The sequence below is a fragment of the Medicago truncatula genome, chromosome 5, assembly GCF_003473485.1.
Source record: "Medicago truncatula cultivar Jemalong A17 chromosome 5, MtrunA17r5.0-ANR, whole genome shotgun sequence".
NCBI lineage: Eukaryota > Viridiplantae > Streptophyta > Magnoliopsida > Fabales > Fabaceae > Medicago > Medicago truncatula.
In genome coordinates, this window is record NC_053046.1 from 26,447,673 (window position 1) to 26,461,106 (window position 13,434).

Sequence of the window (13,434 nt, forward strand, 5' to 3'; positions counted from 1 at the left end):
TAAACCTGCGAGCACACCTTGTGACCTAAGTGTGAAGCTATTTAAGAACACTGGAGATAGTGTTAGACAAACTGAATATGCGAGCATCATTGGCAGTCTCAGATATGCCACTGATTGTACTAGACCCGACATCGGCTACGCCGTGGGACTACTATGCAAGTTTACGAGCAGGCCAAGCATGGAGCATTGGCAAGCTATTGAAAAAGTCATGAGATATTTAAAGAAGACCATGACTCTAGGACTGCATTATCAGAGATATCCTGCAGTGCTTGAAGGATACAGTGATGCAGATTGGAACACCTTATCAGATGATTCCAAAGCGACCAGCGGCTATATATTTAGCATTGCTGGAGGAGCTGTTTCCTGGAAATCCAAGAAACAGACCATTCTGGCTCAGTCCACAATGGAATATGAGATGATAGCACTAGCTGCTGCTAGTGAAGAAGCAAGTTGGCTAAGATGCTTGCTATCTGAAATCCCTTTATGGGAGAGACCGTTATCATCTGTGTTAATTCATTGTGATAGTACCGCGGCTATCGCAAAGATTGAGAATCGTTATTACAATGGTAAGAGACGACATATAAGACGAAAACACAACACGATAAGAGAATATCTTTCGAACGGAACGGTAAGAGTATATTTCGTACGAACAAATGAAAACTTAGCTGATCCTTTGACGAAAGGACTAAACAGAGAGAAAGTCGCAAATACATCCAGTAGGATGGGACTAATGCCTATTAATCATAAGTGATGGAAACCCAACCTAAATGGCTGGAGATCCCAAGAACTAGGTTCAATGGGTAATAACAAATCACAAGTGATAGAACATGTTGTGAGAACGCATGATCCTGTAGTGACCGAAGGTTGAGATAATAGAAACTCTTAATGAGATCTATACTCCTTATGGAGTGAACTACATAGCTACAGGGGTACTTCTGATAGACTCACCTATACGTATGTAGAACTGAGGCCGGTTCTTATGGAATTTCGAGGCAGAATTCCTAGAGCATACGTTAAAACTGGGATAGACGTGCAAGGCCATTAACGCACGGGCTTTTAGAAAACACCTAAGAAAAGGTTGTGTGTGGGTCCTATGTCTGAGATAGAGTTCAATGCTGTAATCAACTCTTGTTAATCGGAATACTACTCACTATGCAAAGGTTCAAGTTGTTGGCGACACCTTTGTTTACTAGCAATCTTTAAGAAACGTCTACGACGTAACTATCGAAACCAATTTTGAATTCAAGTGGGGGATTGTTGGAACACTAGTGTATATTGGCAAAAACTTTGAGTATACTAGTTGTTATGAGGAGACATTGGAATGTAAACACAATGATGTAGAAACTAGTATAAAGTGTGAATTGAAAATTTTATGTCCCACATTGGGTAGATCACACACTCTAGTAGTGTTTATATATGTGGGATATCACTTCCAAGGGTGTGCCCTTGGGGTACCCACTTTTGTGAACGGAGTGAGCGTTAGCCAAAAATTATATAAGTCACACGCACGCGCGACGACGCAGTCCGACCGACCAGACCGGGCCGAGCTCGGCTAGGCCTTAAAAGAAATATATTTTTTGGCGCTCAGAAAATGAAAAAATAATTTTTTATTTGCTGCTTTGAGATTCCCGCATGCGGAGGACCAAGTCTCACGCAAGCTTCCGCTCCACGTTTCCGCGTCGTGGTTACCGTTACGTGGGTCGTGGGCTGGGTTTGGCGGGTCACGAACCGGGTCGACGGAGAAAACGAAGTCGAATCCCCTCTATAAATAGAGAGCTCAGGATTGGTATTCTTTACTCCAAAACCGAGAATCGAATACTCTTCTCTGGTTTTCTCCCCTTCTCATCTCCCTCGGTTTGTGTTGACGAACCGTTCTTTTCCTCCTCCTTCTTTGGTTTCTCGAGCGGTCTGCGTACCGTATTTGAGTGGTTTTTCGAAACCATATTTGAGGTGTTATTCTCGAGCGATTTCTGGCAGTGAATCCTTTAATCGTACAGTTTTAGAATCTGGGCTGTTTTATCCTGGAGACGGCGCCGCGGTTGCTAGTCTACCTTGCACAACTTAGGTAGTGCCGCGAAACGTCTTAAAGAAAGCGACATGGTCGTGACTCACCCCAGTAATATTTTCGAAGCTCTGTCGTAATTTTTCAAACTACAAAACAACACCAGGTTTCAAAATAGTGTTCCAATGTTTCTGTAGTCGTTGGTGAATTTCAGAGGAAGTATAAGGCTTGTCTCCCTTGTTTAATATCAGTCTTCCACGGAGATTTCTCTTACAGTAATCAACTGCTTTTTCATAAACTGGCTGTGAAATTCAAAGACTGAGTTGTTCACCTTTGATGGAGGGTTGTGGCAGTGGATCCTCGGCCTCTTGAGACAGAACAGTATCGGTCAGAACCTAGGCAAAGGAGGGTGCAGTGGAAACCAACTCGGCATGCCAATCAAACGGCATGGCCGTGGCTAGGTTAAATATGAACTAGAAGTGAAGTCTGTTGGGATGGAAGAAGAAAAGGAGATCGCAGAAATTAAACCACTCTTCAATTCACGTAACAATTCACCAAGATGTTGTTTCGTTGAAATTGAAACAAGTAATGGCTCTAGCACTCACAATGAAATTGAAAGAACATGTGATGAATATGTGAGTAGAGTAATGAATCAATTGGAACAAAGCAATTTGAGAATAAATTTTGAAATCTTAGGGGCTGCGCTCATGCTAGGTTAAGAAAGCAAATGTAGAAGCTTTTGCATTGAAAATTGTGTAACCAAGGTTTCAAAAGTCAAAAGAGTGTCTTTTTTATTTAATTTTTCCTTTTTTAGATACATTAACCAGTACTTCGGAGACACCGGTTAACACAACCTAATATAATTATATGTTTGACTTTACTTAGTGTAGTTCACATATTTCATCTTAATTGGTCCACATCACTATTGGGTAATTTATTCACAAATTAGTGATGGGTAATCTAAAGAAAACCAATATTCTCTAGATTTAGTACAAAAGAAAAATTGTCAACCTTTTTTTTTTTTGAAGGAAAGAAAAATTGTCAACTTGTGCTACTAACAATCAACCGAGTTAGTCCCATTACCTTATTCATAGTCATAGCAAAACTGAATATTAACACGAAAACACACAAACCATAACTGTACTATTAACAAACAGCTCAAAGATTTCACATAAATACTACAAGAACAGTACAATTTACAATAATACTAGGAGAAGATAAAAATCATGACATTACCCTATGATAAATAGAGCAATTCTCAAACCCATGTTTCCAATTCACCCCAGATTGTATCATGGCATAAGACAACTTCAACAATTCTAGGGAGAGAATGAAAACACGGGTAGCTTAAGACAATACACTGGTTCACATATAGTTAAAATTACAGGCTAGAGAATACCAAGTAGAAAGTGTTTCATTCTAGTTCATCCTAATTAGCTAAAGGCATTAACAATCTAGAGAGAACACTTTGGTTTTTCATTGGTTTTAGAAAGAAATGTTTCTTCTTGTGAATGGCAATCCCCTTACATGTATTCCAATTGAGATTCCACTCATTCTGCGATTGAAACCATCACGCCCTGCCGAGAATAGAATCGGTAAAAAATCTGGGTTCTTGCATCGGAATACTTTTTGGGAGAAAATCATAATCAAACTTTCTTTGCCCTGCAGATAAAAATGGACACAAATGTTATGTTATAAGTTAATATAGTAAAAAATGCTTCATAATTGATGTTAACTTCGCTTAGTATCATTCCTATTAAGACATTTGAGGAAAAGAATTTATCCCAAATTATGAGTATTTTACAATAGACATGAAATATATAATTTTTTTTTTTTTGTCAAATAGTCAAGCTGTTAGAAAATTCACCTTGTAAAATTGAGTGTTTGGAGTTTGAACTTTGATCCTGCATTTACATGATCTTTTTGAACTTTTAATTTATCTTATTCATAACGTTAATGATAGGTAATTTACTTTCTCTTTTACATAATGCAATGACTATGTTTCTAAAAATAAATAAATAATCAATTTAATCTGTAAACTATCGATCTCGTTAATTTGGTTTCTAAGTTATTAAAATCCACTAACAAATCCGTCACCTATATTCCCATCTGTCAATTTGATCATGATCTAGTTAATTGGAGACCAAATTGATAAGTTTGTGATAGTTTAGTGACTAAATTGATTGTTTATTTTTTAAAAGTTATATGAATTTTCTAAATGATTTATAATTTGTGCCAGAAGTGTAGCACATTAAGACTAAAATCTTGGTTTAATTAAGTATCATTAACTTACTATTACAACTACTTTTAAAAGTATACAAATAACATTGATTAATTCTACTTGTTTTTTATTTTAATTTAATTTACAAATAACATTAGACAAAATATTTAAAAAATAAACAAAATAAAACAAGTTAATCAATGAACAAGTGAAGAGGAATAAATAAATATATGAAATGAGAATAAAATTAAAAGCTTAATAGTAGTTTTAGCCTCCTAACTTTTTTAAAGTTGCGATTTTGTCCACTAAGAAAAAAAACTACAAAACCGTCTCTAAGTTTTGCCTCTATGGCAGTTTTGGTTCCCAAAACCAATTTTGACTCGGTCTACGCTGACGTGGCACCCCAAGTGAGTTGTCACGTGTTATTTTTTTTTACCAAAAATTAGCATTAAGGAGCCAAAACTAATACAGTTGTAAAACTTATGGAACGGTTTTGTAATTTTTTTACTTAAGGGGCCAAAATCGCAACAGCATAAAAGTTAGGGGACGAAAACTGCTATTAAGCCTAAAATTAATGAACAAACTAACTTGATGTTGAGCTGCATTTATTTCACAGATCTTTCGATTCTGTCTGACATTCCATGCGAATCCATTAAACTGTTTATAGAACTTGAAAGCAGCAGCAGGTGTTGTAAAGTTCACAAATGCATAACCTAAATTAGACATTCTTCTTTCAAGAGCATGCTTCCTAAAAAAACAACAATAAATCAATTAAGAAAACACACCAAAAAAAACTGAATAGGTTCTAGAATGTTCGTTTACATGTAATCCATTGGCAAGTAAACGATATTGTACTTGGACCAATCCTCGGGATCTGCGTTCTTGTTGATTTCAAAGCAATGATCATCAAGTATCTTCAACAAATTATCAAACCTGAAATTTTTCAAAACAAAATTGAGATCAAAATTACCCTAAAAACGGGATAAAATCACAGTTTAAAAAGATGAATAGTTAATTACCTAAACTGATTAGGGATATTTCGAATCATTACAGTGGTAATGTGTAATGCTTCAGCTTCTTCAATTGTTTTCGGAAATGGTATAGAAGTTTCAACACGATGATAAGTACTTTTACTAGTTTTCTGCTGAATCTGAGTTCGTTTGCGATCATAAACCATCCTTGATTGAGTCTTGGGCGTTGGAACTGTTAGGTTTTGTGGATAAAATGGTTCAGCATTTGGATTAAGATCATAAATACGTTGTTGCATTGTCATGGGATTGGGAATGGAAGGGTTTTTGGTGAAATAGTTGTTTTGGTGGAAATGGCGAAAGATGATGAAAGAAGATGGAGTCATTGTGATAATGAAAGATGCAAAAGGTGATTATAGAAGGAAGTGGTTAGAAGGATATGTGGTGTGAGGGTTTGGAGTTTATATATAATGAAGTTTTGGGATTTGGATTTGGAGATATCACTCACTTCTGATGAATAAACACTTACACGATATACAAGAAGGATGATATGGTCTTGATTTGATTACTACCAAAGTTTCTAGGGTACCGTGCATCAATTTTCTAGGGCACCGTGCATCCCTTCTGATTTGGAGTAGTAAGTTTTTAGGGCACCGTGCATCGATTTTTTAGGGTACTTTGCAATTTGCATCACTTTTGATTTGGAGTATGTTTTTACTTTACCGTGCATCAATTTTCTAAATTAACAACAATTTTTACAAATACATGTCCTAATCAATTTCCCTAAAAAGAAAATGTCCTTAATTCCTGGACGGGATAATAACAACACACAACTTTAATTGTTAGTATATATAACATCCGTCCATATATCTAAGCATCTATTTGACTTAAAAATTGTTTTTAAATGAAACTTTTTTTTTCAAATGACTAGATACATTTATTATTTTTTTTCTTAACATACTCTTAATTAATACTCCCTCCGTCCCAAATTGTATGACGTTTTGGCAATTTCACATGTATTAAGAAATTTAATTAATATTGTGCGGGGAAGAGAAATTATGAGTTGTTTTACAAAATTATCCCTAATAAATGGTATGGAAAAGATAAATGAAATAATTGAAAGAAGAGAGAGTAATTAATAGTTAAGGATATAATAGGAAAAGTAACATTAATATTTCATTGGTATTGTAAAGCGACATATAATTTGGGACAATTTTTTTTTCCAAAGCGACATACAATTTGGGACGGAGGGAGTACTACTAACTTTGTCTTCAAATGTGAAAAATCAAATTTAATACACATACAAAAAAGAACAATTTGATAATATTAACATACAAAATAAACACATTAATTACATTAACTATTTTTTTAAGAAATAAAAGTAAAAAGTGTCAACATACATGAACGGATGGAGTATTTTTAAAGTCATGCTAACTTATATCATCGACTTTACTTGGTGATACCGTAAACATGTCCTTTCCAAGGACTTAGTTTACTTTGGTTTTATCTTCCTTTTTCTTTTCCTTTCTCTCATGTAACCCAACAAAATAGTATAGGATTTTATTATCATTATTATAAAGGTCTTGCTAACTAGTGTCCTAAGGCTTTGTTTGGATGAGAGAAGAAAGAGGAAGGATAGATTGTATGAGGAATGATTGATGAAGGAATGAAAGTGAGTAGAAATTGAGTGGAAAATGTGATGATTTTTTTAGTTGTTTGATATTAGTGAAAGTGAAAAGAAAATGAGAGGAAAGAAGTTATGGTTTTATTAAATAACATAAAGGCCATTATATTAAAAATTAGTATAAAAAGGAGAATAAAAAAATAAAAATTATGTCATTTAATTTTTTTTTGACAATAAGTAATGCTTTTTTTTTTTAATATATGAAAGCCTAAGCCATGTCACATGAGAAGCACTTGAAATGATGCAAGGTACACATGTAATAAAAAATAGTCTTCAAAGATCAGGGTTATTTTGTAAATTTGAGGAAGTGAATAGGCTAAAATATGGTTTTAGTCACTGCAAATATGTCTCGTTTTGGTTTTAGTCCCTGTTAAAAGAAAAATTTGTTTTTGGTCCCTGCAAAATTTTTTGTTTTGTAGGGACAAAAAACTACAAAATTGGTTCAGATATAATGCGCCACGTATGCAAATCATCACAACAGCAGGGTCAGAGACTATTTTCAAAAACAAAAAATTTTGCAGGGACCAAAAACAATTTATTTTTTACAGGGACTAAAATCAAAACGAGGCATATTTGTAGGACTAAAATTATATTTTAGCCGAAATGAATATGCATCCCAGGCTTTCTTCGCAAATCAGGTGGGAAAGATTTTGGACGCGGACCCACCAAATAACAACTTTCTTTCTTTGCTGACAATGAAACTAAAACAAACGGCCCTTAAGGGCAATGGTTAAGGATTCCATTAATAAAAAAATTATTTTGAAAATACATATCTTTAATTTATTTTTTTCTTAACAATAATTACACAACTTTTCGATACAAACTTACTTAATAGTTTAACCAATACCCTAAAAGCAACGGTTATCATTCTCCTTATAATTATAAATGATAGAATTCTTTTTTACAAAAGAATAATCCATTTAACTATTAATTTAAATGTTGAGTAAAAATTGTCTAGTTTGGTTAAAATAGGTAAAATTGTTTCCCTAATTAATGCGTTATGCGTGGGCGTATGATTATTGCATAACATTTTTGGGAAATTCTATGGTGAAGTCATTAAATTGACTTTTTCAGAGAAGTTATCCTACATCCAATAATAATGCGCCACATTGTTGAATGATGTCATGTGTGTTGACTGTTGTATGGTATATACTGTGTATCTGCTCAATATGCACCACCGTAGACTAGCTTTTTTGAACTATCAGATTAAGCAATTCACTAGTGTTATTGTGTTCATAATTAATCTCCTTTTTGATTTTTTCTTCCTTCTATTTCAAAAAATATTTAAATAAACCTTTTTATGATAATCCTTTTTATAAAAAAATATTTTATTATTAAAAATTAATAAACCAAGGAAGATTATGAACATCATCACCATCTTCATACCTTCATCATCTTCTTTATTGAACAAAAAACAAAATAACTACTCAAATACATCTCCAAATAACATGAATCTCAATATTTTCTTCATCTCCATTTTCTAATCAACACAAAAGTCAATTACCCTAATTTAAATCCAACTCTTGATGGACACAAGTAGAGTGTTAATTGCGGCTGCTATGCGACAATATATACTCTCAGTGGATTAGTTGCAGAATTATACAGATTGAATCAAGAGCAGCTATGCTTTTAGTTAATTTCCAGCAATTAAAAAGTAATTTTTTTTATCAAATTGAGACGACAAATCTCTATGATAGATGCACAAAAGAAGTGATGTGGTCAGGCTGAAAATTAGTATGTCCATCATGTTATTGGTTCAGCGAGTACTCGTTTATGGGGCAACAATATTGGTTAAAGTATCAACGACGTGAATTGAGAGGAAAAATATAGTTATCGTAAACATGGTGACTTTAACCCAATCCATTTTTTCAATTTTAATTTAAAACAATTTATATAATCATCATTTTCGTCTTAATAGTTTTTAGGTACTCTAACTTATTTTTTTGGCTTAATAGGAAAATGTTAACATTAAAAACGTACTAATAAGTAATAATTACCATTAAAACGCCCCTAAAAAAACTAGCATTTCCGTTTCTTCTTAAAAAAAAGCATTAAAAACGTATTAAGTGTGATTCAATTTATACAGTTAGCATTAAATACGTATTAAGTGTGATTGCAGAATAAAAATTATTATATTTTTTTAAAGAAGAAATATTGGCATCGAAAATTTATTTAAAAACAGTATCGAAAATGACTAATTAACTCGGAAATTTGCGTTAATAACGATATCGAAAACATCTTACGTTTCAGAAAAAGAAAAAAAAAATATCAAAAACATCACACAGAAATTTACTTTAATGCATAAGTTTTTTTTATATATTATACACTTTTAAATTTTTAAAAGGAAGTCTTTTTCTTGAAAAAAAGGTTTTATATTAAATAATGACAAGTTAATTTGGAGAGTAAGAGATTGACATTTTTTTAGGCATTAATTGTATGTGGTTTGTTATCATGGTTTTCGGGTGCCAAGCCATTAATTGGACTTGAACCTTTCGACCGTTGATATCTCTCTTTTTTCTTGGGAAGGGTAAAAGGAGAAAAACCCTTAAAAAGTTCTAGATTCGGGGGTCGTTTTCGCTACGGGAAGGTGTTAGGCACCCGGAGCGATTATGGTACTCCATAAGAGCCGCTCTCCTAAGTTTATTTCTACGCTTTAGTTTTATTGCCTATTTGTAAAAAAGGAAGGTATGATTAGTGAAGAATGGGGGTGAGAAGAAGTAGAATTTGATTTTATTTCGGCTTGGATGAGTTTTGACTCATTGCCTACGTACCCTTTTAAGGGATCAAAACCGTTCGTAGTTCATTCTCAAAAATGGTTTTTGTTTTTGTTGGTTGATTTTAAGTTTGAAAAGAGATTTTGAAGAATAGAGATGAGAGGCCTCAAGGGCGTGAGATTTGGAAAAAAGTGAGGTGGAGTTTAGCTTTTTTCAGAATGAAGTCCAAGTATAGTTAAGATTTATTAGAAATTTTACTTAAGAAAATAAAAGGGAAATAAGGAGTTTTGACTCCTGGTTTATTTTCAAGAAAGGTTTTCAAGTGAGGTTATTTGCATGTTTTGGAAAAAGTTGGATTTTCTCTTAAGTGTTTAAGCCTAAGCATTCATCTAACCATACAATCCTATGCATACATCTAAGGTGAGTGTGTGCGTGCCGGTGCGTCATAGTGTCCATAGTCCATATTACAAAAATTCCCTAAATACATTCTATGGCCCCTTTGCCAAGCTACAAACCAATGATAACAAATTACATCACTAAATGGATTAAAACTTGCAAAAATGAATACTAAACTAAAGGAAGTGAAGGAGATAGTGGTGACATGGAGAAATGCTCATGAAATGAATGGAACAAAAGAAATGAGGTGATTAGTAAAATAAAGCATAGAATAAGAGAAGTGCACAAAAAAGTATTAAAAGGAAAGACATAAAAGAGACTAATAAAGTGACAAAATGTGCATGAAAGTGGCCATAAGATTCTAGCATGTGTATGACCTATGACCCCTTCATTATGGCAAAATTTTAGAAGTCTTACTTTGTGCCATAAGGTGAGAATTAACAGGACATACTCAAGCTAAAACTCACGGCACATTTTTAAGCCATTTTACACCTTATTTAATTATTAAAACACATACTAATTGCAAGGCAAGAAGAAAAATAAGATTCATATTCACAAACAGCAAGCCACACATAGGATCAGCAACAAGATTATCATAAAATTGCATTTCAAAAATTCAAATCACATGTCAACAATTCATGGGGGATATGCCACTAAAAATACACAAGTTTATGTCCAAACACACTAGTTAACCAAGAAATATCACATGTTTTTTTTTATCATTTTAAAACCATTGAGAAATATAGAAACAAGTCATGAAAGTACATCAAGAAACATGTGATAATTTTTGGAGATTTTTAGAGAAAATTTTAAGCATGCAGGGGTTCAAACAGCAAAGAAAAATGGTGCAAATAGCAGAAAATAAACAAAAACGTAGAAAAGAACTAAGCCCAAACCAAAGCCCAATCCTACAAGGTCCGGATGCACAGGAGCCACACGATTGATCCAGGATCTTGAAACCCTAGATCAAACGGCCAGGAATCAAAGGGGAATGGACCGGTTCTGGACCGGTCCGGTTCACTGGCCTATATAAACAAGAGTGCACCGGTTTAATTCATTTTCCACTCCCCTTTCTCTCTCTACACTCAGAGCTTCTCTCTCTTCTCTCTTCTCTCAACTCACCGGATTCTGGCATGGCACGCCGGAGAGGATGAAGGACCGGCCGGAACCTTCATAGGTCGCCGGAAACTTCATCTTCTCCGGTGAAGATCTAGGGTTCCGCCGTGAAATTTTTCAGAAACTTATGATTTTTACATCTTTTGATTCGTCCTTTAACCCTAAACACGAATCCAGCAATTATTTTCTCATACACAGCTTGAAACGACGTAGATCTGAAAATTTTCGTACGGTTTTGAAATTGACTTTTTTGATTTCTTTTGAAAGAAAACGTTTAGATCTTTAAGGATCTACATCGTTTCGTCGTTTTATTGCTTTTCTGGTACTTGTTCTTGCTTTCAAAACTTAGATCCTTATGGATCTAGGTTTTGTGTTTACGGTTATGGCTTTCTTTGTGATTCTGGAAAATCTAGATATGCTTTGCTTGCGTGATTGTTTACCGGTTTAAACTATGATTAACACTTTTTGAAAATAGATTATGAGTTTTACCTAAGGTTTTGGTTGAAACCTTTAATGGAGGAAATCTTTGGAAAACTTTGATTCTGTTCTTGATGATTCTTGATTCTTCTGCTTGCTTCACCGGTCCAGCTTCTGCAGATTCTGCTTCTTTCCTTCTTCTTTTCAAACTCTCAAATCCTTCGTGATCAGTGCTGGAGTTCGCCAATGGCGAATTCTCACTTTGAATTGCGAAGGAAATCAATTCGGTGATGAAGATTTGATACAGAATCTCTGAGAATTGTGAGGAATTTTGGATGATTCTGTACTGATTTGTAATATTCTGTGTTGATTTCTGTTGATTTGAGTTGATTTGGATTGATTTGGAGTTGGTTCAGAAACGGTTAGGGTTTGAATGTTCTTGGTGTTCTTGAGAAATTTTTGAGAGATTTTATGTTTTGATTCAATAGCTGAGAAAGAGAAAATTGAGTTTGTGTTTATGAGTTGGCGTGTGATTCCTGGGTCTGTGTGGCACTGTACACCTTTTATAGCTTGACATGTGTGCATTGGAACCAATAAGAGAAGGACACCTGGACTTGTATGAAAAAAAAAGGCACGGCCTTGGACCAAAACATGAGATTTGGACCTTTCTGCAAAAAATAAGAACTTGAGGACTAAACTGCAATTAACAACAAAAAAAAAAAAAAAAAAAAAGACTGAAATGTAAAAAAACAAATTCTGGACTGACACGCAATTTTGGACCTCTTTGGGGACCAAAATGTAAAATAAAAATAAAATTGGAATAAAATTGGCAACCTGACAAAACGTAAAGTGAAACTAAAATAAAATTGACAAACGGACTAAAACGAACCAATGACCTAAATGAGGTACTTCAAAGTAACCTCCCCATGCCAAAATTTTATGCGAAATGGCCAAAATGCCCCTAGGGCTAAAATGACCTAAACAGAATCAAATTAACTCGACACTGACTCAGATGCAAGTTTGAAATGAAATTAGCAAGGTTTACTGATGGAATGTAAAAAAACAATCTGAAAAGACTCAGAGACAGTCACAAGGATGAAAATGGGTCCCACTGCAGGAAATGACCAAAATACCCTTCTGTATGACCCTTTTTTGCAAATTTTTGAAATAAACTGTAGAAAAAGTAATGTAATGATTCAGAGACACTTTTGAATGACTTACAAGACAAGTAAAGACATTTCGAAAGGTTTTATGCAAGAAAAACATAGGTAAAATTGTGATTGAAAATACCGCGAGGCAGAGACAATTTGAACTATGCAGTTGAAATTTGATAATTGACAAAGTTTGAAATGAAATTGGGCCCAGTATTTTTAGGTCCAAAAACAGGGTATAACATGGTTGAATCATGGAAAAAAAAGATAAATATTATTCATATCTTTAATATAAGATAATTATTATCATATGTTTTATTTAAATATAATTTTTTAGACAATGATTAAATATATTTTCTTAATTATAAACATTTTTTAAAATTGTATACGATAAATAAGTTTCCATAATATTGTGTGCAACCTATAATATTCTAAAAAAAATTATGCAAAATTTAAAACAATTTAAGATATTGAGTATAAAGTATTTTATTTTTAATTTAATTCAAAAAGAAGTGTTGAATGGGAGGGAGGTCTGACCTTTGAGAGGGAAGTAGGTGTGCAAAATCAAAATTGTAACCACCATATCATCTATCTTTTAATGTCTAAAATCGAAATATATTATATATAATATATATAAGCATGTTATATCTACATTTTTTTTTTATTATGTAATTTCATTTTTATTTTTTTTTTGGATTTTTTTTTCTCTCATGAAGATGATGAATAAGTTGATGAAGATATGATATGAAGAAGATGAAGGAAAGA

General features: G+C 33.5%; 1 protein-coding gene across 1 annotated transcript; it reads right to left on the reverse strand.

The window, feature by feature from the left end:
- Positions 1–2,151: 2,151 nt before the first annotated feature.
- Positions 2,152–5,577, reverse strand: LOC11436041 (protein MEI2-like 7). The gene is made up of 5 exons (XM_024784871.1): positions 5,243–5,577; positions 5,079–5,156; positions 4,812–4,971; positions 3,530–3,664; positions 2,152–2,304 (listed from the first exon to the last, which is right to left on the reverse strand). Exons 1-5 carry the CDS (start codon positions 5,575–5,577, stop codon positions 2,152–2,154), a joined length of 861 nt encoding a protein of 286 aa, XP_024640639.1.
- Between the last annotated feature and the right edge of the window lie 7,857 nt (positions 5,578–13,434).

Excerpts from the sequence above, each read along its gene's own strand:
- LOC11436041 (XM_024784871.1), bottom strand. The coding sequence starts at position 5,577 with ATGACTCCATCTTCTTTCATCATCTTTCGCCATTTCCACCAAAACAAC. Across the intron at positions 5,157-5,242 it reads AATATCCCTAATCAGTTTAG|GTTTGATAATTTGTTGAAGA; the intron begins GTAATTAACTAT and ends GAAAAATTTCAG. Across the intron at positions 3,665-4,811 it reads TAAATGCAGCTCAACATCAA|GGCAAAGAAAGTTTGATTAT; the intron begins GTTAGTTTGTTC and ends TTTTATCTGCAG.